Here is a 16,305-nt window from a genome sequence, read left to right on the forward strand (position 1 = left end):
CTTTGTCTAATCTCCTGAACTTCTGGAAACCAGTTTAATAGAAGAAGGGGAACAGGGGGAGGAACGTAAAAGGGAAAGAGGAAGTACTAGGGACTGAAATGGAGCAAATTGTTTAACATGTATGTATGGTTATGTCAAAATGAACCCCACTGTTATGCATAAGTATAATGCATTAATAAAAAACATTTTAAAAATCATCCCCAAAGATCCTAACCCAATTTCCCAACCAAGCTTGAATCATTAAAGAATTCCCTTATCATGATATCAGATATTGCTAATTCTTGTTTGATAGAGATTCCAATATGCCTTCAATTCCCTCTGAGTCCTACATCTCTCACTCATTTTCATATTATGCCTATTTAATCTAACACACAAGACTATAATTTTTGTCCTTTAGACATAGGAAAACCATGGTCAGATGGATATCATATCAAAGAGAGCAGAGGCCAGGCAGATAGGTGCTTGAGCTACCTTGAGACACAAAAATGTCATTGGGAATCTGATGTCACTGGAAAATCGTGCTTATCATAACCTTCCTCTGGATTCATTCTATTATGTGGCCAGAAAGGACATTTTGATCCAATACTTGGGAACAAAATTCGGAAGAACCAAGACATCATTGCTCTGCCTTCCAAGGAGAATGGGTCCAGCTGATCAGTTTGGGTTGTCGTTTGTCGGTTTTGGTGTTGTTTTGTTTCCAATTCTGCAAGTTTGAGATGGAATTAAATTGCCCTGGACAACTAAGTAATGCTATTTGGGGTTATTCTTCTTCAGGGCATTGATCCTTTTCTAAGTAAAGGTGAACCAATATTTAAAGAATGTTGATTTGAACTATGCCAAATTATTGATTTGTCCTGGTCCAACCCAGGTTACAATTATAAACCACAGCTATGAGTTCAACTTAGTCAAAATGGTGTCCTGGAAAATTAAAATTTTAAGAGCACTGCCCAATGGTCTACAATGAACCACTTCTCTTTTAAAGCTCAGTATTCTTAAATTCTCTGAAAGTAAATACTTTATCCTTGCCAAAAGAAAAAAAAAAAGAAAGAAAAAAGAAAAGGAAACCACTAGGGGATGCCCTTTCAAAAAAAAGAGCAATATACTACTACCCAAACAAAATCAACATTTTTCTTCAGGGAAAAGGAAAAATATAGAACAATCAAGCACCTATTCTTGAACTGAAAAGAATTATACTTGCTGGTATATTTTGTATCCTCATATTTAATTACACAATGATCCAGAGAAGTAGGTACTGTTATCCCCATTTTACACATGAGGACACTGAAATAATTCGTCCAGGTCACAGAGGTTTAAAAATTTGTCTGGATTACACAACCAGTTTGAGCAGAATTGTGTCATAAATCCATGGTGGGCCGATTCCAAAGTCCATGTTCTTTCCATGACACCAGGTATTAGGCAATATTTGTCTGTATGTTCCTTATACTTACATCATCACTTTGGCTTCTTCAATGAAATCCTCTTCAGACATAGAGCCTTCATTGATGGCCTTGATAGCTACCGGCAGATGTGCTCGCCATTCACCTAAGTGAACCACCCCAAACTGACCGCTTCCAATCTCCTTGATAAAAGCCAGTTCAGTCGGATCTATCTCCCACTTTTCTGGGAAAGTAAAACATCCATGTTACAAGGAGGGGAACGAATGCTAAAATTTTAGAGTTAGAAAAGATTAAGGAATTATCTATTCCTATCCCTTTATTTTACACAGTGGTTAAAAAAATTCATAAATGAGTGGAGAGAGGGTATAACGAATTTTAATACTCTCATTGTGGCTTACCTGTGCAATTCAAAACATTGAGTTTAAAAATTCAAACTCTACTTCCTTGGAGAGCAATGTCCAACCAAGTGAGGATATCAAAACATGTATAATTCAATGGATGTGTAACTGATGTGATTCTGCAATCTGTATATGGGGTAAAAATGGGAGCTCATAACCCACTTGAATCAAAGAGTGAAATATGATATATCAAGAACTATGTAATGTTTTGAACAACCAACAATAAAAAATTAAAAAAAAAAAAGAAATGAAACTCATTTCCATGTCTTTCTAAACTAAGCTGACCAAAACTAGGTCTGGGACATAAAACAGGTATGTTCCCAGTTTGGTTGTGTCCTGGTGTTAACTTTGTAAGGCAGATGAATTTTGTGATACTCCCTTTCCTCCTTTCAGCTTCTTCTAGTGTTCGTCTCACTTCACCCCAAAAAACTTTTCTGCCTTAGTGTGTCCTCTTCTTATGGAAATCTAATCAATTCATCTAATAAACATGTCCAATGTCAGAACTCTAACCCCCACACATCTAAGAGTATATTTGAGGGGCTGGGGTTGTGGCTCAGCAGTAGAGCGCTCGCCTAGCACATGTGAGGCCCTGGGTTCGATCCTCAGCACCACATAAGAATAAATAAAATACAGGTATTGTGGCCAACTACAACTAAAAAATAAATATTTTTTTTAAAAATAGTACATTTGTGTTATTGTGTATTTCTCATTCTATAGAAGCAAATGGGGTTGGGGAGAGAACTATTTCTAAAATAACCTTCTTGAGCACTGTTAAATATCAAATCATTTTTTAAGCATCTCCCTTTTATACATCAACACCAACACCTGCTGGAACTTTAGAGTAATTCACTTAAAAAAAAAACTAAAAGCTGATGGCCTCATTCCAACTATATGAATTATTCCTCCTCCCAGGGACACATTTGAAAAGAAACCTGGTAGAATATAGTCATCACCTTGGTATTGGCATAAATTTATTTAACAGAATATTATCATAAAGGAAAACGATGAGAAATTACAGTTCATAATTCTATCTGTTCATCAAAAACACCCCTTTGCGAAAGCAAAAAGGTAAGTAACAGACTAGGAAAAGATATTTCTAAAAACATATATCCATATTTATATTCCTATTTAGAACATAAATGAACTAACTAGAAAAGACATGGAGACCTATTGTAAGGGCAAAAGTTATTTGGTCATAAAAGAGAATTCCAAATGGCCACTAAACCTATGAAAGAGTGATCAAAATAAATACTCATTAGGGATATACAAATTTAAGCCATAATAAGATACTACTTCTTCACATTCACCAGATTGGCTAAAATAATGGTTTTTTTATGTGTGGTGTTTTGTTTTATTTTGGTACCAGAGATTGAATCCAGGATTGCTTAACCACTGAGCCACATCCTCAGTCCTATTTTAATTTTTTATTTTGAGATAAGGTCTTGCGAAGTTGCTTAGGGCCTTGCTAAGCTGCTGAGGCTGGCTTTGAACTCAAGGTCCCCTGGCCTCAGCCTCCTGAGCTTCTGGGATTAGAGGTGCATGCCATCACAGCCAGCTAAAATGTTTAAAAAAGAAAAAAATAATACCGAATGTTGACAAGGTTAAAAATATGGAGCAACTGAAATTCTTGTACATTGTATGTGGTAGTGGAATTTGGTATAAACTTGGGAACCTGACCATATCTACTAAATCTAAGCACGTGCATACCCTGTGACCCAGTAAGACTGCTCTGTGGTATATATCCAACATTCACTGGAGCATATATGCACACTTAGCTTCATCTAAAGATGTGAGTAATATCAGTAGCAATACTTTTTGTTAGGGCCGAAAGTTGGTCACAACCCAAATGGCCATCTAAAGACAAATGGGTAAATCACCAGGGGGTCAGTCCTGGAATATAGCACCATGTCACAGCAAAAATGAACCTACCATGGCCAGCACCATGGGTAAAATTCACAGATGTAATGAGGACAGGAAGAAGTCAGACACGAAAGGCTGTATAGTGTCAGATTATATAATATTTAATATATAAATAAGGTAAAATCAAGCTATAGATACTAATTTTGCACTGTTTTATATGTTACAAAAAGTAGAAGAATTTTATTTCTAAGAAATTAAAGAGCATCTATTTAACTTAAATACATGACTGACAGTGGCACTTTTTATTATATATAGTTTCTACAAGACAGAGGAATGATGGGGGCAGCCTGAAATCACCCTTCTATCCACTTCACCAAACAACACCCTGATATAATTATGTCATCATGATTTTCAGCATAACCTGAGTACCACTAATGAGAGAGATTTAAGGGAACAAAATACTGCCAGAGTATTAAACAGGACTCCCTGGCTCACTCTTATTCTCACAGATTCACAAATACCACATTTTATAGAATTTGCACTGTTTGAATTGAACTACTTTCTATAAAAAAGATGAAAAAGACACTTTTAACAGTATTTTTTGGTAGGTTCTCTTGGGGTTCAGTTGTCTCCCAAACACCCTTGTAACCAGAGAGTAACAGCCTGAACATCCAAATAAAAAGAACTGTCATTTATCTAAAGATTGAAGATTAAGTCTCCTGGTGACGTGGAGTGAAATATGAAGTATTTCTCCCTGGAGTTGAAATTGCCTTTATGAAATGCATTATTTAAACATGGTGGGAGGGTTAAGCTTTGAAAAGAAGTTTACCTAAATAGACATTTCAGAAGGGCTGAGGATTTAAGGTGTCTACGGTAGGTTCTTTACTAAGTGTGCAATACCTTACCATAGCTAAAGCCAGCTGTGGCTGGTAAACAACCCATCAGCCCAACCGGGCAGCGGAGGCGGGTCAGAAGACCTGTGGAGAAAGAGAAATCTGTTTCAAGCCTAGTTACTAATATAGAAGAAAGAAAGAGACACACCCGGAGACAGTACTATTCTTTTAATAATTTGGCATAATAATGCTTTCTACACATTATTCTGGTTGCTTATTCTTTCCATTTGAAAAACATTTTTTATAAAATAATGTATATTCCTGGTACACAACTGAAAGACAATGGAAAGTATAAAGATCCCTCCTCACAAGATCTTAGTGTCAAGAGAGAAATGGTTGCCACTTTGGTGAAAATCTTCAAAAGAATTTTTATATGCACAATTGAAAGTATATACAATTCAATATATTTTATGGAAATGGAAATGTTTTGTTATATGATTTTTATAGTATGCATGTAATTTATGTATTCCAATGACTATAAATAGACCTTAAAATTATTTCTAAAATTTCACTAGCATAAAATATGCTGTATATTCTTTTTATTATTATTATATTATTATTATTATTATATTATTATTTTAGTTTTTATATAACCTCCCCTCCTTTCTCAATAGATTTTATTTTTTAGAGCAAGTTAGGTTCATAATAAAATTGTGTAGAAGGTACAGAGATTTTCATGTATTCCTTGCCCCTGTACTTGCATAGCTTCCCCCATCATCAGCATCTTCCACTCAGAGAGATGTTAAAACTAATGAACTACATTGACACGTCAGTATCACCCAGCGTCCATCATTTTTGGGTTGATGCTGCACATTCTGAGTTTGGACAAATAGGTAATGACATGTGCCCACCATTACAGTATGATGTAGAGTAGTTTCACTGGCCTAAAAATCCAGTGTCCCACCTATTCTTCACTCCTTCTCCCTTCTAAGTGTTTAAAAATACTTAGTCCTATACACAGTCAACCAAATTGAAACTTTTTAGTCAGATTTCTGCAGAGTACTATATATTCTTGAACATACATTTGTATGTACTTCTCAAATTATTGTCTTATAAAATGTGATTTCAGGTTGAACAGTGTCCAGAAACGCTACTGCAGTTCATTTGACCACCATCAGTGCTTAAATGTACCCATTTCCTTACCCCCACCCCTTTGAGAGTAGTTCACTTTTTTCTTTTTCTTTCTTTCTTTTTTTTTTTTTTTTTGTACTAGGGATTGAACCCAGGGGCACTTAACCACTGAAACGTATTCCCAGCCCTTTTTATTATTTTATTTAGAGACAGGTCTAGCTGAGTTGCTTAGGGCCTTGCTAAATTGCTGAGGCTGCCTCAGCCTCCTGAGCCACTGGGATTACTGACGTGCACCACCGCACCCAGCTTAGTAGTATACGTTTTTGAAAAATAGCATGGTAAAGTAAATGGGACTTCATTTGACTGGGTCAATGTGCAGAATTCTAAACAATCAATTTCAATTTAGTTCAATAAGCACTTATTGTTTATTTCTTTCATTAATATTCACTAAGAGCCTGGCATGAGTCATTTACTATCACAATGTTGGGTCCCTCGGGGGCGGGAAATAAACAAGTGTATGAACACAAGAAAAGGTAGCTGAGGATAGGTGAAAGCAGAGAAGATAAAATACAGAGACTGTAGATAGTTGCTCAGGGAAGCCCTTCCTGACAAGATGACAGTTATATGGCATTGATTGACAAGGAGTCATCTCAGAAAGATCCAGAGAAAGATTCTTGCAGGCAGATGGAACAACATGTGCAGAGACTGGAAGGCAGAAACAAGCTTAGCCAGTATAAAAACAGAAAGAATTTTTTCTATTAAGTGCCTACTGAATGCAAGACACTCATCTAGGCAGATCCAAAGATGAATAAAACAAGGGAGCTCTATCTCAGTGAAGAAGGAAAGGAGAGGCTGTTCCAACACAAGCACTGTGCCAGAGATGCACGCAAAGTTTGCTGGGGCGTGGAGAAGGAAGACTGAACACATGGCTGGATTTTAAAAAAGAAGTTTTATGGGAGGAAATGACACCTGAGGTGAATCTAATAAGTGGAGTAACTCACGAGGAAAAAACTGAAAGGACATTCTAGGCAGAGGTGACAGCATGAATGATACTGAGAGATGTGAAGCAGAAAGGTGGCACTTGAACAAAAAGCAAGAGGTAGGGAGAGGCAACAAGTTGTACTTGAGAAGTAGAAGGATTTGTGGTTGTGATGGGCCTTGTAAGTCATGCTAGGGAGCACTGCATTTTCCTGCAGGTGGGAGAGAGCCATTGAGATGTCCCAATTAAGGAGGTGAAATATTCATATTTATATTTTTGATAGTTCACTCTGGCACCAGAACAGGGTTGAATTAAGGGTGAAAGAGCATCAGAGACAGTGACAGCAGTTAAGAGCCTACTGCAATTTTTCACCTGAGCACTGATTAGGGCAGCACTAATAGGGAGAGGCAAGGGTCAGAGGAGACACTTTTAGGGTATGAAATTAATTCCCCTTAATAATTAATAAGAAGTTAGGTTTTGAGAATAGAAACATCAACTACCAATGCATCCAGTCTCTTTAATTGGCTAAATGATGGCACCATTGTCCGAGATAAATAACAGCAAGAAGCCTAGATTTGGAGGGAGAGAGAGGGTATAAGATGAAAGACCCGACTTCATCACTGAAGTTCAAGGCCAGAGAATTCCAAGTGTCTGTGTCCACCAGGTAAAATTATGCAAAGGGAGAACCCTAGGGTGAGATGACGAGTGATCAAGGATGGAACCCCTGTGGAACATCAGTGTTTAAAGGAAGAAAAGAAGGACTCTTTGGGAAGATTCATAGGGAATGATGTGAATTAGAGAAGACCAAGAAAGGATGATGTCAAACATCTAGGGAGCAGGAAATTCAAGAAATGTCACCACCAGATATAACAACAAAGGCCGAATACATGAGCACTTGAAAGCTACACTGCATGCGCCCATGTGGGGGTTACTGGCAAAGCACAGAGCTGTGGAGGCTGGAGGTAGAAGCCAGATTCCACAAGCACACCAAATGGAAAGTGAGGAATTGGAGGCAGTAGACGTAGACACATTTATTTTTTCAAAAGTGTGACTAAAAAGAGCAACACACACACACACACACACACACACACTCACTCAACAGAAGTTTGTTTTTGTTTCTAAAATAAAAATGTCTTAGGGGTAGGAGGACTGTAAGAGAAGGTTAGGGGGAAAAAATGGAGTGACCAGAGAGAAAGGAGCCCCAGCAGAAGAGGAGAGATGGGAACAAGAGCATAGGCGAGGCCTTGGCCTCCTTACTATTGGAGGGTTGGAGGGAATGAGGGTGATGGCAGTGACAGGAGACAATGGAGGAAGGTCATGCTGAGCTGCTTCCATTTTCTTAACGAAGAAGACAGCTAACTGATGTGCTAATAGGCCAGTGATTACTGTTGGCAAAGGGCCTTGAGGAGAATGGTAAAAGTTTGAACAAAAAAACAGAAAACAGTGTTACCTAGCAACTCTGAATACCTACTTGAGGTTAGAGCTTCTCCCTAGTGGAGTCTTTATATACAGTTGTTGTTGTCGGACACAAGACCTTTAATTTATTTATTTATTTTTATGTCATGCTAAGGATCGAACCCAGGGCCCACGTGCTAGGGGAGTGCTATACCTCTGAGCCACAACCCCAGCCCTCTAGGTGAGTCTTTATAGCACATGATTCAAGTAATTAAAGAGAGGAATTGGAGAGATTTTCTCTAACGTCAAAGTTTTTATTTGCCAAATATTTTTATCCTGGGAAATACTACCAATGGATTAGTGATAGTCTTTCTGTGACAGAAAGAAGTCTGTCATTCTCTTGGCTTTGTCCTTACTTCTGGGTAAGGTGGTGAATCGTCGTGGGTTTATATGTTTATACGTACACAGAAAAAGTCAAAGTTTAGGTAATAATTTTTTTTAAATAAGGAGACAGGATAGCCATGGACCCCAATTCATAACTTTTCTAAAACTGAACCTCCAAAATATCCTCCAATGACATGAGTTGCCTCTTTCTGGAGGATACAATAGACGCTGAACCCAGAGGGCTCAATGGTTTCAATAGTTTCCATGACTTCTGTGGGTTTAAATCTCAACATAGGTACTTATTAGCTATATGACCTTGAGCAAGTTACCTCAAAGTTACCTTAAGTTTTTTCATCCATAAGATGAAAAATCTCAACAGCACCTACTCATAGGTTGCTCTGAAGATTAAATAAACATAAAAGCACTTGAAACAGGATTTGCCCCAAAGTAAATCTTTAGTAAATATCGATTATTTCTGGGGCGTATGACTTTCTTCTTGTCCTTATCACCCTTCTTTCTTGTTTTCTTACTTCTTTTATAGTTTATTTTCTTTCTTAAAAAAATAGCACCATGGTTAGGAATTTTTTTTCTTTTTTACTTTTGTAGTTGTATACGGAAAGCATACATTTATTTTATTTGTTTATTTTTATGTGGTGCTCAGGATCAAACCCAATCAATGCCTCCCATGTGCTAGGCAAGTGCTCTGCCACTCAGCTACAGCCCCAGCCCCTGGTTATCAATTTTTATCTCCTGTTTTCACTTTTTTTCTTGTTTCAGTTGTTTTATTTTTAAAATTATCTTTGTGGTATTTTGTAGATGATAAGAATGATATACATGCATTGTAATTTAAAAAACTCTAAAGCCATCTATAAAGCAGAAAATAAAAGTGTCCTTTACTTCCAGCTCTCAGTTTCCACAGATAAACATTAACAATTTATAGTCTGTTATACTCTTGTTTGTAAATCATATATATGCTTCTTTTTACCAGGAAAAAAAATGGCACTATGATCTGAATATATTGCTTGCAAATTTTTTTAACTTACCCACATTTTTAATGTTAGTACATTCTAATCTACTTCATTATTTTTCTTAACATCAGTTTTTAAAATTATTTTCTTTGAAGGAAGGAGAAGGAGGAATGAGCAGAAGAAACTCAGAGCCTGTCTCCTGATTCAGGGGGTTTGTATCTCCAGCCACACCTGTGGCCTCCCAGGCCTCCACCTCTCAAACCACACTCCCTGTGACCATCTAGAATATCCATGTAGGCTCATCCTATAGATGGATACAAATTTCTTGGGGTTTATTCCTAATATTTAGGGCCAGTTTAATGGAAAAGTGGTCTCTTTCCAGAAAGGATTATTTTGGTCAACACAACTTTTCATGAGTGAAATCAAAACAGCACTGCATGACAAAAAGTCAAAATAATATGAAAAGTGACAGTGGGTTCCAAATGCTGTAATGCTGACGTCAGAAGATTCCCCCGTGGACTCATAGTGATCCAGCCCACAATGAGTAGGGGCTGAAGGCCAGAGATGTGGTTGCAATTGTGGTGGAACTTTCTGGAATCCTATTATCTTTCTGCAGATGATAGGTTTGCACAAATGACAATGTGGCAAACAATAGCCGGGAAAGGAGGTTAAATATTTCTTCAGTATATTTAGGCCAAAGTGACTATAAAAGGCTGGATTTTGTATAACTTTCTCTTTTCTCCACACTAGAAAGAACAGAGAGAGATTTAAAGAGCGTTTTCTGTTACAATTGTCTAAAGTAGAGAGCAAACCTAGGAGAGGAGAGTAAAGAGAAGGAGGCATCATCATTTAGGGCATTTGAAACCTTATTACATTTTGCCCTACATAAATTTCCAGAACAAATGCATAATGACCAAAAGGCCTTTTGCTTCTCAGCCACCCATCATTTTTCTAACATGGTAGAAGTATGAAAAATAGACTCACTTCTTGCCCCTTCACTAGAAAAACAAAAGCACATCAATGAAGAGGACAGTGGCCCAGAAAACAGTGTTTTTCAAGTTCCTAAGCTCTTTGTAGAGGGAAACTTATTCCTGTTGAGTGTCTGATACCCACCATGCATTGCTGTCCAGAGCCTGGCTCCCCAACCCTCCCAGCCCCATGTCCCTCACTTACCAGCGGCATTGTGCTGGTGATACCAGATCAACTCAGGCACTGATGGAAAGAGGTGTCTTTCAGCCACATACCACTGTCCGGAATCATTCCTTTTAATCTGATAATGTTTTATTGTAGCCTCTGTACTTCTATAGCAGATAAAATGTAAATTAGTAAACAATCAAAAGGTCACTTTAGAACTAAGACAATTCATTAAGCAACAGAACTCAAATTCTCATGCCATCAACACCATACACTGAAGAGAAGATTGATCAGTTTAACATGTGCCTGACCATCCTTGGAAAATTCCTCAATGGTCTTATTGAGGCCTCAGATTCAAACATAACTTCAGCCAATACTGTTTAGGTGAAAAGTTCAGTGTCCAAAAAAGTGGAGCTCATCATGGAACACAGAATATTTTGAGAAACTTCAATCCTTCTAGGAATCTATGACAGACTGGAGAACATACCTCAGAACTGCCCCACAGAAGCACAAAAAAAAAAAAAAAAAAAACAGGTGTTTATCCACCAGCTCCCATTCCTCATTGATGGACCGCTGCTTCTGATGTAACTGCAGGTATTTCCAGCCTAATCAATGGGTCCTATTTTCTTCCACAACCAGAGAACATTCTCAGGCAGGAAGACATGGGAAGCTTTCTAAGAGAAAAAAACCTCCCTGCAGGTCAATCCCAGAGTAGACCAAGGGACAGGAGGAATGCAGCAATAGTATCTTCTACACCTAACCTTATCTAACCCCTTTATTTGATGGTTGAGAAAAGGAAGACAAAAGAGGTCACGGAGCTAATGTAATATCACACGTAGCGTGTTAGGGATACAATGTGGTCCGGCTAGTCCTGACTTCCAAGCCAGAAATCCTCTCCCTAAACTAAGCTCTCACCTCGATTCTGTACATGATGGTATCACCATAAAAACAGATTGTCCTAGGGCTTATATATTAACCAAAGTCACAGCTGCTTACCTTCTAGCTCTTATAAACACGGAAATGGTGTAAGACCCCAAATGTCTTGAATCTCTGACAATAAATGCACCTTCTTTAGCCTGAAAAACAATTTACTCATTATATAAGTCTATTCTTGCTCAGAAAGACAACATTATATCTTGGTGATGAAAACCAAAGCTATACCAACTTACTATAAGTCACTTACTATATTCTTACTATAAAGAATGAGACTGGAAGTACACCCAATGTTTTATATCCCCTATAGGTTTAGAAGTCACATTTCTAAAAGTAGTGTAATTTGGACATGAATTTATAATGCAAGAGTATTTAAAAACCTTCTGGTTTTTATAAAAAGAAAGTTCTGTATCTAAGAGTCTTGTACCCCACTTATTAGTTGTTTTTGTTGTATTAATTGGGACAACAGATAAAAATAGCTGATTGATAAGATGAACGTCTGAGACTGACAGGCCTGTACTTTGGAAGAAGAGAAATAAGGTAGTGGATAGGATGAAGGAAGCAGGTAAAAATATTTTTGGAAAGACAGAGAATGGATGGAGAGATCAGAGTTCATGAGAAAGAATGGATTTGGGAGAGTCTGAAGGGAGAAAGAAGTTGCTGTAGGGGTGGGAAGAAATGAAAAGAGAAATGGCAGGAGAACACTTTAACAAGGGTGATACTAAATTAAAAAGCAGGTCCCTTGGGGCTGGGGAATATATCTTAGTTGGTAGAGTGATTGCCTTGCATGCACAAGGCCCTGGGTTTAATCCCTAGCACTACCAAAAAAAAAAAAAAAAAAAAAAAGATTCCTGTGGACATTCTTCCAGAGACTCTGATAAGGCAGAAAATTGCTTTAAAATAATTTTGAATGTTAGATTCTTTTGATTTGTTTGTTTCCTATTATGAAAAGTTCAGTCTCCCTGGATATGTTTGTTTTCAAGTGGGAAAACTTTTGGAATCATGTCAAACCCATGGCAGTTTACCCTTGGGAAGTGCTGTGCACCTTCACCTGTGCTTGCAAACTGTGTGACCCAAAGAGCAGGGTCCCCTCCAGGTGCCTGTAATCCATCGACAGAATCTTTTCTTCCTCCTACCAGGCATAAGCCTCATTCCCTGGTCAAGTGTTTTAAATAAAAGAATCTCTTATAGTCATTTGAAATTACAAAATCTATCTTTCATTGAATTCCTATAATGTTCAAGGATTGTGTTACATATCAAAGGGTAAAGACATAAAAGACAAAGATATAAAAAGCAAAGGTGCGTGTACAGTTTAGATTGCATATACAATAATATATATACATGTCAGTATATGTAATATGCAGGTAATAAAGTTGCACATGTAGTGGTCTCCTCTTACAATGAATCAAAGTTGAAAGAACACAAACAGTATTTCCTGATCACAAAGCATGAACACTAGAAATTCCCAACAAAACCCCAAATAAAATGCTCCTACCTCCTATAGATTTTTAATATTCTCTCTCTCTCTGGTGCTGGGGATTGAACCCAGGGCCTTGTGCATGTAAGGCAAGCACTCTACCAACTGAGCTATATCCCCAGCCCTCTTTAATTCTCTTTTATATAACTCAAGGAAATTAAATCAAAAATGAAAATATCCAGAAGATAATAAGGAAACATCATCTTTTGCTATGCAGCTCTAACAGTACTCAGAAATAAATTCAGTGTTATTATTTATACCAATAAGTAAAAGAAGTAAAAATAAGTTAGTTATAAAATCCAAGTACAATAGAAGAAATAAGTTAAAAAGATCAAAGATAATAAATTATTTTTAAAAAGTAGATAAAATATAAATTATAATTATGATAGATAATAAATTATTTTTTTAAAGTACAACTAGGAATTAAGTTCAAAGTCTGGTTGCTCAGGGAAAACAATAAATAAACAGCTAATTCACCTAATCAATAACTAATGGCAAAAGTTTATAAAAAATAAGTCATAAACCAGGTACGGTGGCACACACCTGTAATCCCAGTGGCTCAGGAGGGTGAGGCAGGATAATCACGAGTTCAAACAGCCTCACCAAAAGCAAGGCACTAAGCAACTCAGTGAGACCCTGTCTCTAAATAAAATACGAAATAGAGCTGAGGATGTGGCTCAGTGGTCAAGTGCTGCTGAGTTCAATCAAAGGGACTCCGTCCCCCAAAAAGTCATAGGTACAAATATGCAAAAATCCAGAAAAAAATAAAAATTTACTCTACTCTATACAATAAAATTGAAAAATTGAATGAAATGGATAATTAATTAACAAAACATAACTTGTCTTAAAATTTAGTCCAGAAGAACTGAAAGTTTTAATGAAACTATGAATAAAAAGTGGATGTTTTTAAAGAGCTAAATTTAAAAGCACCACAGTTACACATTTTGATGTATTAAACCTTAAAAAAAAAAGTACAGAGATTAAACTAATCCTGAACATATGAAAAGAACAAAAACTTCTAAATTTATGTACAGGTTGAGCTTAATATCAATACCAACAACCCAACTGTGCACAAACAAAAGTACTGACCAGCTTATGTCAACTTACATCACTTAACACAAAATAAAATGTTAACAAATCAAATTCAGTAGCACAAAAGAATAATACACCATGACCAAGAGGGTTTGCCTACAGGAATGTCAGAGAAATTCAGTGTTGGAAATCTCATTAATATAATTTGTCATATTAACAGATCTGAGGGAGGAAAAAAAAATCATAGACATCTCCAGACATGTTGAAAAGGCATTTGACAAACTCCAACTTCTAGTACAACTTTTAAAAATTCTCAGTACAACAGGAAGATATTTGTACTTCCTTACACAATACCTTTCTTTACCCTAGTCTCAAGTCCTTTATTATGCTTTATATGGATATTATTCCAAATAATGTCAGGAGAAAAAAAAAATCATGCCCACTAACAACACTAGTATTTATACTATTCTGGTAACACTAGGCAATGAAATTGAATGAGGAGCAAAAATTAGAAGTACTGTATTAATATTATAAAAGAGTAATTGAAATCATCACTATTTGTTGCTGGTAAGATCATGTATCTGAAACCTAAGACAATCCAGTGAAAAACTATGAAAACTCCCCAGCATTATTGGGTACAAAATTAATTCACAGAACTCAAAATCTTTCATAAATAAAAGCAAGATATATTCATGTATGATAGCAACACAAAAGATAAATGTACAAGCTACATGAGAAAAACTCTTTTTAAAAAAAAATTAAATAGGAATGGATTGGAGGTATAAATACACAAAACAAAACCACTAAGTATCAAGAAACATAAGGGTTTGTTTTTTTTTGTTTGTTTGTTTGTTTTGTGTGTGTGTGTGTGTGTGTAACCTTAGAGTAGGGAAGAAAATTCTGACACAAACTCTCAATTCTTACAAAAATTTTCCGCACAAATTCAAACATACATAATTCAAATATTATTTATGCCAGAAAACCACAGAACAATTAAAAAACTGGAGTAAATATTGCCACACCACAAAGAATAATTTCCTAAATATAGCTACATAGGTCCTGCAAATTCTTAGAAAAGGATAAAAAATAGAAAATTATGCAAAGGATATGAACAGTTTACAGAAGAGGGAATACAAACATAAAAAATTTAATATCTGAATAATATTTAAAATCCCCAGAATAAGAGAAGTGCAAATCAAATCCACACTGAGATGAGGTGTCAAAGAGCAAAGATCCAGATGTTTCCTATAAACCACTGGCTGGAGAGGTTATGGGAAACCAGACACTCTTCATTTCTGATAGGTATTCAAGCTGATACAATTCCCACAGAGGGCACTTCAGTCTAGGAAAATCAGAAATGGACATTCTCTTTGAATTTACTAACATCATTTTACAAAAACCTGTCTATGGGACCATGCCAGGGAAACACCATATTTATTTCAATTTCCTCTTAGCAAACAAAGCTCTACCCCAATATTGCCTGAGGCTGGGTCTCTGACCCTCATCCTGTCTGTCCCTCTGCAACAAAGTGAGTCTATCCTGCTCCTGACCCATTACAGGTATTGAGTTTTAGTTACAGAACTGATTCTTTCTCAGTCACATTTTGAGATTTCCTCAACATCCAACAGCAGTGCTTAATGATACAATACCTCTTATCTAGTTTCTAGTTTTGACTCTATGTTTCCCCACAGTTAATATTTACCGGCTGTTGGAAATTTAACTATATGCAGTTTTGTTTTGGTTTGACCTAAATGAGTAGTTCTGATCTGAATCTGATATTTTGTCTATCCTACTCTCCCCTTTGTTTCCAAAGAATGAAGAAACTACTACACCATGTATTTTTCTGTTTATGTTTTTAATGAGTGTAAGTTTGTGAGGTTAGAGAGTATATTCAATTGCTTTTGCAGCAGAGGTTATATGAGCAACTCAAATACAAATTCTACAGGCAGAAAGCATGTTAGAATGAATGAAGGAGTCTCAGTACATTGGAGTTGAAATCATTTCAGGAGAAATAGATTTCTGAAATTATGAAGAAAGTTAATGGAAAACATGATCTGACATAAATATATTTGACTTACCAACTTACCAAGAAACATGTATTGGGGATGAAGTCTTAATAAGACTTCAGAATTAGAAAGAACAAGAAGCAAGACACCTGTATAGTTGATTAAAGTCTTCATAATATGCCTCTCTCAGACATTTAGAAAATATTCAGATTTATTCATCACTACAATGATAATTACCTCCTGTTTCAATAGACGTTCTGCCTGATTTCTGGTAATGTTCCTATGGTACCACCTATAAAAGCAACACAAATAATGTTTAAATTTTTTATTAATTTTTTTCCAAAAAAAATCTGACTCTATTTCCTTCATTTTAAAGAC

General features: G+C 36.4%; 1 protein-coding gene across 3 annotated transcripts in view; it reads right to left on the minus strand.

Moving 5' to 3' along the window:
- The window catches only part of Txk (TXK tyrosine kinase), a 59,353-nt gene that overhangs the window by 19,864 nt on the left and 23,184 nt on the right, over positions 1-16,305 (minus strand). For all 3 annotated transcript variants that reach the window (XM_027938432.3, XM_027938435.3, XM_027938423.3), the window contains 5 exons: positions 16,165-16,219; positions 11,476-11,555; positions 10,519-10,646; positions 4,561-4,632; positions 1,449-1,620 (listed from right to left, as the gene is read on the minus strand). In XM_027938432.3, coding sequence (XP_027794233.2) covers positions 1,449-1,620; positions 4,561-4,632; positions 10,519-10,646; positions 11,476-11,555; positions 16,165-16,219 — 507 coding nt within the window. The remainder of the gene's footprint in view (positions 1-1,448; positions 1,621-4,560; positions 4,633-10,518; positions 10,647-11,475; positions 11,556-16,164; positions 16,220-16,305) is intronic.

This window comes from Marmota flaviventris, chromosome 7 (assembly GCF_047511675.1).
Source record: "Marmota flaviventris isolate mMarFla1 chromosome 7, mMarFla1.hap1, whole genome shotgun sequence".
Lineage (NCBI taxonomy): Eukaryota > Metazoa > Chordata > Mammalia > Rodentia > Sciuridae > Marmota > Marmota flaviventris.